The 16987-nt window shown below is 35.5% G+C and overlaps 1 protein-coding gene across 3 annotated transcripts; it reads right to left on the bottom strand.

The window, feature by feature from the left end:
* Positions 1–544: 544 nt before the first annotated feature.
* LOC114516855 lies at positions 545–16341 on the bottom strand. 3 transcript variants are annotated; one of them, XM_028536445.1, is made up of 27 exons: positions 15964–16341; positions 15537–15653; positions 13750–13786; positions 13007–13267; positions 11262–11359; positions 10059–10130; positions 9453–9606; positions 9171–9269; positions 8730–8790; positions 8403–8538; positions 7989–8123; positions 7705–7779; positions 6868–7024; positions 6515–6613; positions 6088–6148; positions 5759–5894; positions 5351–5488; positions 5177–5280; positions 4042–4156; positions 3666–3819; positions 3305–3371; positions 2871–2937; positions 2636–2721; positions 2155–2281; positions 1902–1943; positions 1047–1110; positions 545–801 (listed from the first exon to the last, which is right to left on the bottom strand). In XM_028536445.1, the coding sequence occupies exons 2-26, from the start codon at positions 15591–15593 to the stop codon at positions 1048–1050; spliced, it is 2601 nt and encodes an 866-aa protein (XP_028392246.1). In that variant the 5' UTR covers positions 15594–15653; positions 15964–16341; the 3' UTR covers positions 545–801; position 1047. The 3 variants fall into 3 exon arrangements, with proteins under 3 accessions (XP_028392246.1, XP_028392245.1, XP_028392244.1); XM_028536444.1 differs by having other exon boundaries at positions 15537–15650; XM_028536443.1 differs by lacking the exon at positions 15964–16341 and having other exon boundaries at positions 15537–15901.
* Between the last annotated feature and the right edge of the window lie 646 nt (positions 16342–16987).

Raw genomic sequence — 16987 nt, 5'->3', positions numbered from 1 at the left:
TTATATACTGATCGATGTCACGCTGTAAATATTCTCTATAGATATTAGTTTAATTTATTTTTTACTTAGCTAATGTATTATAATAGTATAAACGGCCCCTTGAAAATCAGCTTTAGCTGAAGGGCTACCGTGTTTAAATAAATCTTTAATAATAATAATAATAATTTGCATGAAAGCGTGCAAGCAATGAAAAATTCCGCACCGCGCGCAAAATTTCGCGTGCAAAACAGCCTTTAAAGCCCTGGTTCCACGGGCGCTATTTCTCAGCGAAATGCGAAATATTTCGCTTGCTCCTGAATTGTGAGCAATCAAGCATAATTAATTTATTCAAGTGGTCACAATTCAAAAGAAACAGTCGAAATTTTCCGAATTTCGAAATTCCAAGAAATAGCGCACATGGAATCAGGCCGTAAAATAATAACTTGTGTTATACTATGACACTCTGTGAAGTAAACATATTTTTAATAGTTATGTATAGGTTTAAATATTTAATTATTGTCAATTGAAGATATAGTGTCATTTAAAATTTTTTGTTATATAATATTACGATTTAGTTATAAATCACAGTTTGGTGAAGCTATAGTTAAAATGTGGAGATGTAATTGGTAACCTAACTGGGGATGAAAACACTTCTATAAACTATTGCCATAAAAGATGAGTACACCTCTACCATTATTATGCATTACTAATGCAATCTCGATTGTGATTGGCTAAAAACCTACAGATAATTCTCAACGTCTTGCAACCTACGCGACTGTGATTGCTGCTAGTTTGTTGTCAATAATGGCGCAGGCTTCCTCTCTAAAAAGGAAATACATAATAAAACAGTTATTGAATTCGGTTCTCGCATGATATCGAGAATTATTAAGCCTCAGTTTGCGTTATCCGCCTCAGCTTTGCTTCGGCAAATAATGCAAACTTCGGCTTGATAGTTCTCGATATCACACTCAACCTCATCCAATAATTGTTAAATGTAACAGCTAAATCGCTTGTTATATTTAAGTACATCAGTTTTCTTCGTATGTATATACGTACGAATTACCTGCCCTAAGTCGTGGAAGAGGAAGGCTTAGCTTCGACGCCTATTTTCCGCCTGACTGCTGCACGAATCTTCAAAAAAATGAAGAATAACTATGGAGATCAAGCAAAAATATTTTTCGTGAACGTTGTTAGTCAACAAATTCCACCAAAACAATTGTTCATGCAAACCACTATATTCCTACAATCTGCTCTATTCTTGTTTCTATAAGCTTACATTCACTGAGCTGGAGGCGAAATATTAGCATTGAAATTAACTGAAAAAAATGCTTATATACGATTTCCGTTGACCTTAATACACGCATATCATACGACCTAAAGATTTAACCGGCTACTAAAACAACAACGTGACAGAAAAAGTTGCCTAATTGAGTGACCGAATATTCCACTAGTGCTCGTGATGAAAATTATATAGACTACGGCATGCATGCATTTTAAGGGTAGTGTCACAGCTCCTCGCAAGAATGATTTTCATTGGCTGAACTTTACAATACATTTCTGTTTCAACCAATAGCACAGCTTCGTTGTTTAGAAAGCATACGAAAGCTTCCGAGAGCTGCGACATGTCCCCATTTCAATATTTTCTAGCCTGATTTTTAAAATACAAAATGTTAAATTTCTTACTTCCTCATTATTTTTCGTACGTGTCAAAGCGTATTCTAATAATTCTTCCTAGAAACATTATCTTCACGTCTTGTCCGACTTATATGTACCGGTGATTTCTATCTTTAATCAGTTATACTCAGAAATGGTTTGAATGCGGGGAAATGAGATATATTGCTTGAAACCTTTGTTTATATTTCCATCCGATAATACGGTTTAAAAAACATATTACAACAGGTTATACTATGGGTTATACCAACCTCTCTGTTGCCAACGCCATAGACCAGAAAGATGAGAAATCCCTAGTAAGAAGTGAAGCGAAAGTAAAGTGAAACATTAAATCCAGTTTTATTCTGGTATGATATGCTTGTCCTACTATATTGCATGTAAATAATATGTCTGTATTATAAAAACATGAGTAATTCGAAGTCTACTACTTGAATATCTAACTACGGGTTTGTAAAAATTTTTTTCGGGATATATGGGAATTACTTCGTGGAGTGCCATTTTTACCTGCAGTGATGCAAAAATTGTGAAGAGATAGCGCCACACCAAGTCATCGCTGTAGAATGCGATGACACAGAAAGTCCAAGAGAGACCAAGAGTTGGGAATAACATCATAACACCTCGAGCTGCAGTCCTATTGTAGCAGTAAATCCAGTGGAAACAAATCACATCTCATGATCTCAATGCACCTGATTTTCACACAGTGAAATGCATATCCGCTGGATACATATACATTTTAGAAAGCAAAAATTGACCGCAAAAATAAAGACTGATTTTTAATTAATAATTAGGAACAATTAGGTATTTTAGGAACAATTAGGTATTTTAGGAACAATGAGGTATTTTTGGAACAATTTGGTATTTTTTTACGAAATGTTGGCTTGGAATTTTAAACTTTTCCAGGGAACATCCGGATGCAATAGGTTGTGAAATAGCTTAATAATGTGGAGCAACAATACAATGCCGTTGCACGAATATGAAAACTTACATTATCCTTTTCTTAGTATCAGTACATGCCGTTTTCGAAAGACGAAAAACTACACGAGCCACAGCGATAACAATCACAAGGGTTACCTGTAATGAATTGTTTTGTCAGTGCTGTATTGAATAATTTTAACTCTTTCGTCTAGATTCAGAATTGTAGGTTGAGATCAGTGTATGTCTCATACATGCAGAGGCCGCTTTATCTTATTAATCATAACATAAAGTACAAACCTACTTACCGATACTACAATTATCACTGGCGCAAGAATGACCCAGTAAAAGCTACCTTCGTATGATATCCAACACCTATAAAAGGATAAGTTATATAATTAAGATCTCTAATGCTGAATAAAAGCTATTCTAGAAAAGCTTTTGCATTTGTTTTTAGATATAAGGCAATTGGTTGCATTATTTGAATGCAAAACATAAAATTACAGTTACTACATCGCTTAAAGTTGAAATATCAAGAGGTTCTAAAACAATTAGAAGTGTATATTTTAGGCGTTACCCATCAACATTAATAGGTAGTACGTCATTACTTGTTGGTTATATTTTTCTGTTATTTATGCGTAAAACTGTTTACGAAGCCATCTTTTAAGTTTTAGACCAGCATTTGACCTTATGTGCTCCTTTTTTTTCATCATTCATGCATGGACAAGAAAATAAACAATACCATTGTCCTGTAGCGTATTTGTTAGTCTTTAGTCCCGCGGTAAAGCCAACAATTACGAATGGAAGTCCTGTGAATCGAAGCGATAATGTATGGCGTTACTGGACATTGATTGAAATACTAAATCATCTTAAATACTTATATTCGAAGGTTTGACAAGAAAACAAGATGAATGTTCAAGTTAAGGTTGAATATATTCAGTTATTAAAATGTAAAATTAAAATTTGGCCCTCAAAATGTACGAAATGCATGATGCTTTACTGGCAGAACTTATAGACTTTCTTGCTTAGATTTCGAAGAAATACACTGGCTGGTACATGCATGACTGAGTGATGATGATGATGAAGTTATACGTGGCACTTACCCCAACCAAATATCATGAAATTTCTCATTCTTACAAACTCTCCACTGTACACAGAGATTAGCTTTAAATAAAGCATCGCAGCTTCAAGAAACATCCATACAAAAGAAGCCAGAGAAAAATAATGCATTAGAATCGCCGCAACCTTGCAAGCAACCTGTCAAAATTGAAAAAATAACGATTAACACTGCAAATAAGAACGACGGTTGTTATTTGTTTAAATTTTTCCAACAATGATATATTGCATTCGGGGAACTTGGGCCGAATTACAAATATGAATTCCCATAGCCATTACACCGTGGTAATCATGATACTTCCAGCATGCGATTTCTCATGATTTTGGTGTTTCTACTCGCTTGAATAAATGCTTAGTTGTTACCTCATTCTTTGTGGAATTTCCCCCAACGAGAAAAACAATCTGTGTCAATCCCAATGCAATTTGCAAGTTGAAATGTACCAAGTGACGACTGGTCGTCAAAATCCTGAGATCTTTGCTAAAATTTGAAAACACAACAAAATTATATTAAAGTGTAATTTTGAATAATCGCTAGAACTAATCCTGAGATGTTTCTTTTAATGAGATAACCGTTCCTGATTCAAAGTTACTACAATTAGCATAAGAATTAAAACAAATGTTGTCACATGACTGCCGAACTTGTAGTTACATACAGAGCAAGGAGGAATTTCGTTTTAGACCAATTAGCAGGTTTGTTTACATTTTCAGTAACCCAATCAGAATGCATAAATTTGTATAAAAAGTATAAATGATAAAAAGTTTATCCCTACAAAAGAAGCCAGAGAAAACTAATCCTGGATATATTTTGTATGGATATGCCATTTTACATGAAGTAATAAAAATTCAAGCATTCTGATTGGCTTTGCTTGAAAATGTAAACAAATATGGCAATTAGTTTAAAACGAAATTCCTCCTTGTTTACATACAGAATTTGCTGTCGGTTGACGGTACGTAAAATTCTTCATAAAGATTATAAAATTAATAACACTAGAGAAGGCATTGGTATCGAAAACCTCAGTCGAAAAGGGGAGTGCGCTGATGGGGAGGGGGGGGGGTGAAATTCAAGTCCCAGATTCAAAGCCAAGCGCCTATTAGCTGCATCAATGCCTCCACAGCAACCCTGTTAGCAACAACTAAAATTTGTATTAAAACATTCTATTGGTTGTTTCAGGTCGCTTTGCCGGGTTTTGAGGAAAAGCAGTGTTTTTTGAACTGGTTTTACTACTGGGACATCCTGAAATGATATTTTAGACCAAAAACCCTAGAAATAAAAAATCTCGACATATTTTGTTCTCGGCATCGTGAATGAGCGAACATCCGGGACTTGGATTTGCCCCCCATTAGCACGCTCCGCAATTTCTCCTCGATGCCTCCTCTAGTGTTATTTATTATCTTTATGTAATTCAACGGATTTGGTGCAGGTTGCTGTAGTGACTTGTTACACGTAGTATTGATCGATTACCTGAAAAAAAAGGCTATGTATATACAGTATACTTACTACAGAACAACGTATATAATACATGAGAAAATTAGACCAGCCAGTGATAGTCCAGATCCAATATAATTGACCACATTTAATACATTTTTATTCAAACGGCTCACCTAAATTAGATATATCTTAGCAAGTACTAACAGAATGGAAGCAATTAAAACATATTGGTAAACGTTCTACCTTGTGTGCTCTTGGAAGAATAACCATAGTAAAGCTGGATAAATGATTTGTCAAACATGTAATATTGTCTTCATTGACTGCATCAACACTCATATTTTCTTCACTCCATTTTTTGCCATCCAAAAACAAGCATTTGACCTGAAAATTAAAAAATGACATCAACAGCCGATTTCAGCTGACGATACCTTACAGAAATATTTTAATTCATGGGCTGGTTGAATTATAGTTTGGCTCGATTATATCACATATGCATTCTATGATATTATTTTGTTGGAGATCGATTGGCACGGCCCGTGGACGTGAGGATACGATTTCGGGCAAACTCCATCGTTACTTTGGAGTTCACTGGATTCAAAGTACAAAAAAACTTCTGTCCGTTCAAACTTTAGAATTTTGGTAATGAACTACCTGTTCTCTCAAGACATTTCCCCGCTTGTTACGAAAGCTTAAAGATATTGTTTCATTTTCTAGTGTCGATAGTAATTGCCCATTTGCAATATACTCCAACGTTATGATGTCAGATGAACTAAGAGGACGCATATCCCTAAACAATTGAAATTAACCGTTATGCATATCAACGAATTTGAAATAAAATTTGAATAAATAGTTGAAATTGAAAGGTTAGCTTAAACGTACTCTGTTATTACTGACATGGGCACACTTGTTAGTAAGTATTTACTATTATTAGGACCCCATTTGGGTTCCCTTTGTAACACACAATTAATGATCACACATACCACAGGTTGTCAATTCTCACTGTGACATTCTTCACTCGAACAGTAATCCTTTTCACAGTACCTATAAAAGGATAAAAATACTGAAAATTTGGGTGCAGGACTTTACCTTGTCTCACATAAAAGAACAGTTAAAGTTATGTAAAAGTTATGTATGTTTTTAAAACATCTTGATCGAAATGAATGAGGTGGCCGCCATCTTGGATAAATTTTCACCTCATAAGTGTGGTTTAATAACGTCCACCGTATAAAACTACCTCCAATTGACTAAAAAAAACTTCATTAAATGTTTTCAGATAACTTGCTATTTCAGACAGACGAGTAACAGTATATTTTCGGTATCTTCAGCAATCCAAGATGGCGGCCAGCTGACTACTTTCTGCATAATACAGAATTCTCAATGCCAAAACCTTATATCAATTTTACTTACAATTTGTCTCATTTCGACATAACTTCCCGATTGTTTTGAATGGTATCGCTTCCGTTTGTTCTAATTGTTCAAAAGATTCACACACGAAAATATCCATCTCTGAAAAAGGATCGAAAGAGTAGGGACAAATGAGCATCGTACAGAATTTTTTCACCCACAAGTTTCCATAATTGTGCCCGATAAATTGATTAGAAACAACCATAAAATTAATAGTATAATAATAATAATAAAGGATTAATGCATCGAAATAGTTAGGTAAACGTTGATAAAGGTTGGAAATCATAGCAAAAGAGCAAATTCAATTGTACAGGAAAAGTTAGTTAGAATTCAATAGCAAACTGTAAGTTGCATACCTAAAGAACCATTTCTTGCCATGCAAAACGACTTATCAGAGTAGTTCGAGTTGACACGTTGAATTATTTCTTCCATAAAATTGTGTAAAGCATCTAATGAAAGAAATTTTTGGCCTGTTTCTTCATCAGGGGGCTGCCCATCTTCGCACACCGGACACTGTTAAAATACAAATACCTTATAAACAGCAAATATTTTAATAATATTCTTGTATGTTTGCAATGGTGACATCAATAAGTGAATTAGCTTTTAGGTGCACCACGTAAGTATTTAAGACTGCAAAGCTTTCGGTCCTTTAGCCCGAGCCTTCATCAGTGCAATATTTATTACCATTTCAGTTGACTATATTTCCTAAATCAATTGCACTGATGCAATAGCACAGTGCTATTGTCTAGATAATGCTATTGACTCCAACACTAAGAATTTTTTGGCGAATATGTTGCATTAAAGCGAGCCTTGGGTTATATGCACGTTTACGCGCGTACACGGTAACATTTTTGTTTTCATGTCAAAATGGTTTCAAAACCGTCAATTTACAATAGAAATTGAAGCTAATTTAACATATTAGGCATATTCTCGTTTGGATCGCGAAGACAGGGTGTCTATAGACTAAAATACAAGAAAATAGATCGCTATATCTCTCAAAAAATCCTGTTCCAGGGGAATATTTATTACCATTTTAGTTCGCTATATTTCTAAATGAATAAGCGATAGAGATTATGTTCAATGATATGAGCAAAACAGATACGCAGAAGCCGCTGTAACCTCTTTTTAACGAAGTAACGTCTCCATTACTAAGTAAAAAATTAACATCTTATCATTTCACAGGTTTGACGGACCATGATTGCTGGCCATGATTCTTCACATTCATCATCATAAAATTCATAATCATAGAAATAGGATGACAACATTTCCTACAGGAAAAATTTGTTTTAGTAATTTTGGTGCAGCCTCGTACCCAGGGCACATTGGGACGTCGGAAAAAAAGGCCCTGGCATTAGCTGGTCACGTGACACCCTGAATTTGAGAGCGTAGGGTATAATAACGGCTCGCCTAAATTAAATATATCTCAACAAGTGATATAGTTTACAACAGAATTGAGGCATATTGGTAAACGGTCTACCTTGTCTGTTTTTGGGAGAACAACCATAGTAAAGCTAGGTAAACGATTTGTGAAACATTTAAAGTCTTCATTGACTGAACCAACACTAATATTTTTTTCACTCCATTCTTTGCCATCCAAAAACAAGCACTTGACCTGAAAATTAAAAATTAAATCAAAAGCCGATTTCAGCTGACGATACCTTACAGAAATATTTTAATTCATTGGCTGGTTGAATTTAGTGACAGTGTGGCTCGATTATATATCACATAATAGATTATGCATTCTATGATATTATTTTGTTTGAGATCGATTGTCACGGCCCGTGGACGTGATGATATGATTTCGGGAAAGCTCCATCGTTACTTTGGACTTTACCGAAAGTACCAAAAACACCTGTACATTCAAAACTTTCGAATCTTGGTAATGAACTACCTGTTCTCTCAAAACATTTTCCTGCTTGTAAGGAAAGCTTAAATATATTGTTTCATTTTCTAGCGTCGATAGTAATTGCCCATTCACAATATATTTCAACGCTATGATGTCAGAAGAATTAAGAGGACGCGCATCCCTAAACAATTAAAATTAACCGTTATGCATAGTCAACGAAGTTGAAAAAAAATTGAATAAATAGTTGAAACTCAAACAGCTTGGACGTAGTCTGCTATTACTGAAATGGGCACACTTGTTAGTAAGTATTTTTCTATTATTGGAACCCCATTTGGGTTCCTTTTTGAACACACAATTAATGATAACACATACCACAGGTGGTCAATTCTCACTGTGACATTCTTCACTCGAACGGTAATCCTTTTCACAGTACCTATAAAAGTCCCCAAATACTGAAAATTTGGGTGCGGTACTTTACCTTGTTTCATATAAGTTTCATATAAAAGAACAGTTGAAGTTATGTATAAAACTTTTTTTGAAAGATACCGAAATGAATGAGCTGGCCGCCATCTTGGATAAATATTTTAACTTATTAAGTGATATTTAATAATGACGTCCGCCGTATAAACTGTAATTGACTGTAAAAAAATTGCATTAAATGTTTTCAGATAACTTGCTACTTCAGACAAACTAGTAACAGCATATTTTTGGGCAACAATGTGTATCTTCAGCAATCCAAGATGGCGGCCAGTTGGCTAATTTCCGCATAATGGAGGATTCTCAATGCCAAAACCTTTTATCGATTTTACTTACAATTTGTCTCATTTCGACATAACTCCCGGATTGTTTTGAATGGTATCGCTTCCGTTTGTTTTAATTGTTTAAAAGATTCCCACACGAAAATATCCACCTCTGAAAAAGGAAAGAGTAGGGACAAATTAGCATCATACAGAATTTTTTCACTCGCAAGTTTCCATAATTGTGCCCGATAAATTGATTAGAAACAACCATAAAATTAATAGTATAATAATAATAATGATGGACTAGAACAGGAAAAGTTAGACAGAATTCAATACCAAACTGCAAGTTGCATACCTAAAGAACCATTTCTTGCCCGGAACGACTTATCACAGCAGGTCGAGTCGACACATTGAATTATATTTTCCATAAAATTGTGTAAAGCATCTAATGAAAGAATTTCTTGGTCTGTTTCTTCATCAGGGAGCTGCCCATCTTCGCACTCCGTATGCTGTTAAAATACAAATACCTTATAAACAGCAAATAATTTAATAATATTCGTGTATGTTTGCAATGGTAACATCAATAAGTGAATTGGCTTGTAGGTACACCACGTAAGTATTTAAGACTGCAAAGCTTTCGGTCCGTTAAGCCGTGTATCAGTGCAATATTTATTACCCTTATTACCCCTATATCATTTATATTTTCCCTTGGATCGTGTAGACAGGTGTCTATAGACTAAAATACAATAAAATAGATCGCTATATCTCTTAAAAACACCCGTTCTTGCGAAATATTTATTACCATTTCAGTCCGCTATATTTCTAAATGAATAAGAGATAGAGATCAATGGTATGAGCAAAACAGATACGCTGAGGCCGCTGTAAACCCTTTTTAACGAAATAACGTGTCCATTACTAAGTAAAAAGATTAACATCTTATCATTTCACAGATTTGTCAGACCTCTGCTCCGCGTGATTCTTCGCATTTATCATCATAAAAATCATATTCATAGAGATAGAATGACAACATTTCCTACAGGAGAAAGTTATTTTACTGATTTTAGTACAACCTCGTACCCAGAGCATTTTGCCTTCACATTGGGACGTCGGCGAAAAAGGCCCTCGCATCGGCGGGTCACGTGACAGGATGTTGGGTTATGAATTTGGAAGAACGTTTATCTTCGCGGGTCACTCTTCGGCTCATTCGAATTTACGGACGATTTATGTAAATTATTTATACAGGGTGAGTAAAAAAACCCTGACACCTTTGAAATTCAAATTAGCTGCAATGTGTCTGTAATAGGCTGTAATGAGACAGAAGTTGCCTAAAATATCTTATGGGTTTACGAAGCATATAAATAAATAAGTGAACCCATTAATTAGGTATAACATAAAGTTTGTTCCCTTTGGGAGTTAAAATGCATTTTAAGCTCTGTAATAAAAAAGAACGTCGAATTAGTTCAATTGGTTTAAAGTGCCTATATCACTCGTGGAATCTTTATGCGTTTGAAAAGAATGTAAAAAGTTAGTTAATATATTAAAAAAGTTTTTTGATTTAGTGCAATAATTTTGAAGATACTAGCCTTTAAACTACCTGCAGTTCCTGAGTCCCAGACTCCTGTAGACAATGGGCAGTTTCAAATTGAATAGCCGTGTTTAAACCCAGGAGGTTGGGACTCAGGAACCGCAGTTAGTTTAGAGGCTTGTATCTTCGAAATTATTGCACTAAATCAAAAAACGTCTTTTAATATATTAACTAACTTTTTACGTTCTTTTCAAATGCATAAAGATCCTACGAGTGATATAGGCACTTTAAACACTTTCGCATTAACTAACCACGTCTTATTGATTGTACACAATGGCTCTGTCATGGGAATTGTCAAATTCCAGCCATAAGTTTGCGGCTAATTTGAATTTCAAAAGTGTCAGTTTTTTTTTACTCACCCAGTATATCATCATCGGAGGAAATAAATTATCATAATAAACACCCTCAAAATTCAGGATGTCACGTGACTAACCGATTCCAGGGCCTTTTTCGCCAACGTCCCAATGTGGAGGCAAAAATGCCCTGGGTACGAGGTTGATTTTAATGATGTTCACCTAAGGTTACTACAGGGACGGTTATGTTCGGCAATATTGAAAAAATTCGATATTTACAAATCACCTCGTAATCAAAGCTTTCGTTTGTGCAAACGAACGGGAGACAGCAGGGGGAAATATCCAAGGAACTCTGGTCCCATGTTTCCAAAATTGCACTGGTGACTGTCATTTTCATACAAAAAAGATTAATGGGTATTATTGAATTGCTAAGTGGCAAATAATGCTCTAGCAATGTGGCAGGAGGCCTAAAAAAATTTCGAATATACCAAGAATATAATAATGCAGTAATGCTGTTGTGGATGCCCTTTGCCAATAGTTTTTAGAACAGCCATGAAAGTTTTATGAATCTGAGGCCTTTTTGGTTGGTTGCCGAGCGCCATGAATCAAACTATTTGTCGTCAAAACTTTCATGGGAGGTGATAACCAGAGTACGCGTGAGCTAATCTGAGATATGTTCACATCTGAGATACATTGTCACATTTTTGTTAGGGAAGTGTAAGCAACATTGTGCCGCACTTATGCAAGTAGGTTAAAATCTCTTGACGCGATTGGCTAAAGTACTCCGGTATTTTTGAAATGCAGGGGCCGGTTGTTCAAAAGCCGGTTAACGCTAACCCAGGGTTAAAAATGCCTAACCCAGGGTTAAATTTTAAACCTTGGTTGATTTGCGTTGCACAAAGCTCGGTTAGCGTTAACCCTGGGTTAAAATTGACAAAAAAATTAACCCCGCTAGCTAGGTGGGTTAACTGTTTAATCCTGGGTTAACTTCGATTCAAAATGGATGAATAAGGAGCTGAAACACGTAAACACGTATAATTCGTCATGAATTAAACACTTTTGAAAGGTTTTACGAATAATTTCGACAGCAAATAATTATTTAAGTTTGACTTCGTTCGATTTCAGCTGATGTATTGATTTATTTATCTTCGCTTCAATGCAATACGCGATAAATGAATACAACCGTACGAAATGAAACATCGTAATCGAAATATTTGTTTCGGATGCCAAAATTTGATTCTTTTGATTGGCAGCAAATGGTAAGGCTACGTTTGTTCCTGAATTTTGAATAATCAAAGAATGCCTGAAATTTTCAAAATAGATTGTTTATAATATACATTGCTTAATTTTGCTTCACATCGCGACATTGTTTATCATACAAAATGGCCTTTCATTTCGAATCTTTCCAAAATTGCATGCACGGAAATTGCTGTTCAAAACAACGTCCCTTCGACCCTGCGCTCACGGCATAAAATCTTTCGACTGACAATATATCCTCGTCGGGTAAAGTTTTGACGCTCGTTCATTGACCAATCGAAAACGTTCTTATATCCAACTTAGTCGTTAAAATACATTTAATCTTAGGTTAAATATTTTAACCCTGGGTTAACTAACCCTACCGCCAACCCAGCTTTGAACAACACAGTTTTAACCCAGGTTTAGCTAACCTAGGGTTAAGGATTTTAACACAGGTTTAGCACTAACCCAGGGTTAAATTTAACCTGCTTTTGAACAACCGGCCCCTGAAATTTAAGCATGCCAAGGGAAATAAATTTAGTTGATGGCACAGGACATTTTAACAAACATAAATAAATAAAATTTTGTGCCCATACGCGGGCACCCATTTTAGCTGTGCCGTGCGCGGCAATAAATTGACAAACAAATGCTCGATTTTAATAGGGGGTATTTTTTTGTACATCCTGTATATATTTCGAATTCTGAGAAGAGAGTCAATATGCGTTTTGTCTTAAACGCTGACCTCGTCAACATTAGCTTCGAATTTGTAAAGAATTCGCTAATATTTGGTCTTACCATTCTCATAAAAATGTAGTAGATCATCTTCCTTTTGTGCCCATTCACACCAACTATCATGAATGTAACACGAGTCTTCATCACTGGTTTCATCGCTTGTGTTGTTTCCTTCACAATACACTTGCGTAATGTATTGCAAGAATTTGAACACTTTGGTTGAATTTGAGTAGTCTTCGTCGCCACAAAAGCTGTTGTTGGATTCAAGACAATGCTCTATCGCCTCTTCCAAATAAAAACAATAATCATAGTAGTGGAAAGACACTATACAATGCAAGAAAAGAATATTGTGAGTTTTACATGCATATATTCGAACTTGCCAAGAGCCAGGCAATTTTTCCAAAAATCGTTTTCTCCACCGCCACCCCTCCCTCCGAAATTTTTTGTCAGTACGTCTATCTAGGTGCTCAAATCTATTTAGACTATTTTGTAATCCAGACAGGGTTGTCTACGGATATGGTACAAAAACATAATTACCAGATTTGGTAATGAGTGTGTACATTAGCCCGAGACAGTGCAGCTCATTTTTGATAAAACTCTTTTTTTAAATGTTCTTACTTTCTTGCAAGAACATTAACAAGAACATTAAGCCCGCTTCGGAAGTCGACGTTCTCCTGTGCCAACCAGGCCGAACCAAATGTTAATGAGCAGGATTATTTGTGTTTAAGTTTATTTGCATGCGATTCGACACATGAGAAGTTCGACATTCTAAAACAGGCCTTCTAGCAAATACGTTCGCTACAAACCGCGTTTGCAGTCTTCGTCTTGGTAATAACTTCTTACCTGTAAAAATATTTGTCGTTAATTAGTTCACCAGTCTAAGCTAGCTTCACGGTCCACACGCAGGTCGCAGGACCAAATTTGGAAACGTATTAGAATTCGTTCAGTTTCCTTGTATGAAAACATAGAATCGGTCAAATTTTCATCCACTTATATTATTTTGCATTAATATCACTTTGTCATATAGACAAAGAACGTAGCTACTAAAAAAAATTTTCGACCGAACGAAATTTTTCGTCTGGTTTTCTTTTCAATTGCGAGAATTTAATCGTAGCAGACTGATTCCCTACACTGGTCACAATTAAGGCAAATAAGTGCATTGAATAGAATAAATTCATTACGTATTCCACATAGGGAAAGACAACAGTGTGAAGAAAGTTTCTTCATTAACAATTTTGAAAAGACAGTAGCAAGAAAACACAACAAAATGTCATTTGTGATGAATGTTAATAAAATTGGCCCAAATCGTTAATATGAGTGTACATAAAGCCTTATTTGCGTAGGATAAATAATTTCTCGAATATATTTATTATGCATATGTTTTACTTTATTTCAAGCATATGTTTTGTTGACCGCGTCGTAGATCTCAAACTCCCAAAATTTGTCTCGTTAGGCGCTATGGTTATATTTTGGTGTTCATTGACTGTGAAAACAATGAATTTGCCCAAAAATGGATGACCTAAAACTTGCTAATATAAGCCTTGACAAAGTTGTCAAGACTGGCTACGCCACTACAAATAACAGGCGATTAACATATTCCAAAGCAACCTGCTAAATTGATATAACTTAACTGCAAACAACGATATCAACTGCACAGCCAAGGCTACTATGTATATTTTTACATAGAAACTTTATTGCTGGGGCCGGTTGTATCAAGCCCGTCTAGCTAAACGGGGGGTAAGTTCAAAATAGAAAGTTTTATTCCAATATAACCAAGGAGCAGCGTGGCAGCGTCTTCAAACAACTTAGCATCATGCAAATGTGGTATAACAACTGCCTAAATAGACAAAACACTTCTCGACGTTTCGACCTGAGGGCCTTCGTCAGGAGAGTTAGTATGAAAATAAATAGGGGAGAATACATGTTTTGTATGGGGGCAAAACCTCCATACAATATTTTGCCCCCATGCAAGACATGTATTCTCCCCTATTTTTTTTCATACTAACTCTCCTGACGAAGGCCCACAGGTCGAAACGTCGAGAAGCGTTTTATTCCATATTGTTTCATTCAACAAGCGAACTAAATGTTGTTTTTCTTAATGCAACGACTCTGTTTACATATTCAGTGCATTATAGTATTCAAGTTGACTTATTCAAGAAAGATGTAAGAGCTATATTTAATATTGACGTATCCACCGTTTAGGCTGAATGGCTCGTTAGCGCAGTAGAGCGCTATCCACGAGAAACACGAAGGCTAGGCAGTGTTACAAAGGCTAGAAACGCAATAAAATTTTAGTTTTGGAAAAAAAAATTATTAAAGAAGAAACCACAATTAAGGATACTACGATGTTATGAAGGTTATTCCAACGACCAATTTTAAAGCGATTAAAAAACCACTATCCGGTGGATAATGCTATCCAGGGTGGATAACGCTATTCGGCTTTCACGCAAACGGCCATTTAACGCTTTTATATACAACCCAACTTTGCTTGCGCGCGCATTAATAGCGTCATTGGGTATCCAAGTGTATGTAGGTCTAAATAGTAGGACAGGATAATCACTAAAACATTTATTATTATTATTAGTATACTTACAGGATTGAACCAACCAACAGCGAAGATAATATATAACAACGTCTCGTAAACGAACATTTCTTTTTCGCGAACAGGCAAGGCGAGTGTTTAAAACCGGAGATAATTGCACAGCAGCTGCTAGGAAAAAAGAGTTAGAGCTGAAAGCTAACCACTTCAACCTTTTCTCGTGTTTAGCCAATAGACATGCGAAAAGGTTTTAAATTCATTTCACAGATGGCGTCGATCCTAATTGATAGGCGTCTGTCGATCGTTGACACTGAAATGAGGTTTTGACGCATCAATGCATCTATCTCCGCATGTATTTTATGCATATAGCTATATATAATAATTATATAAATAACAAATAAATAATTACATATATTGCTGTATATATTATTATTTTTCTTTCTAAAACACGAAGGACAACATGAACATATTAACTGCTTACATATTTAACAATTATTCGCCAATGGCAAGGCGAATATCGCTGAAATAAAAACCGAGACCACGGTATATTTACAAAGGTGCTTGCCCGAGAAACTGTTGTAGAGGAGACATATTGTACAAACGTAAACGAATTTCTCGACAGTTATACGGCGTCTCAATAAAAGGATACTTTACTGATACGAAATCAATTTAAACAGCGTTCTACAGCGTAGTTACTCCGGAATAATTTCAGACCTCCGACAAAACCAACTCGCCGCCATTTTGAAAATTACAGTTAAGTTTATAATAACGTTGCTCGACCAATCAGAGGCCAGAATTTTCCATAATCACTTTTGTAATTATATATACTTAATATATATTGTGCGCAATTTTTCACTTAAGTTCAATATCGAGTGGCGAAATCAAAATTATTTAAGCTAGTGCACGTTGTTCGATCGAAAGGCGTTTACTCTCGTACATCTTGTGAATGATTGAACCTGCATCTTACGCATTAAATATGTATACGTACTTCCATTGGAAATTAAACTATTTACTTCGAAATAGTTCAGCTCCGTTGTTCAAAAATAGATATTTTGTTTTCCATCTACCGTTTAAGCTAAACGTCTTTCCAACAACCAGCTCCAGATAAAAATGTTAGAGCTCTCTCAGTCTTGCTCTTTCATTGGGTCCGTACTTAGCTGCTTATGAACACGCTTTGCTATTGGTTGATGATAACAATAAAACACAATGAACTAGAGAAATTGATTTCTAAAAGAAGGAATCATAAACACTGTTCACTATATTGTTGTTGCAAAAAGCCAATCACAAAACTCGTTCATTTTAGGTACAGATGCTTACTGCATGCTTTCATTTGGTTGGAGATAGCGTTTTGGGATTGCCATATATACCAGGTGATTAAGATCTCCGACTTGGCGAGGTTGAGTGTTGTAAAGAAAAAGATGGATTTTCAATTAACAAAAGAAACTTACCCCCCCCCCAAAAAAAAAATGCTTCATCCCAAAATGCAGCCGATTAAATTGTGTGCA

The sequence above is a fragment of the Dendronephthya gigantea genome, unplaced genomic scaffold (assembly GCF_004324835.1).
Source record: "Dendronephthya gigantea isolate DGI-Jeju-01 unplaced genomic scaffold, DenGig_1.0 000006F, whole genome shotgun sequence".
NCBI classification, from domain to species: Eukaryota; Metazoa; Cnidaria; class Anthozoa; order Malacalcyonacea; family Nephtheidae; genus Dendronephthya; species Dendronephthya gigantea.
This window is presented reverse-complemented; position numbering and strand designations above follow the sequence as displayed.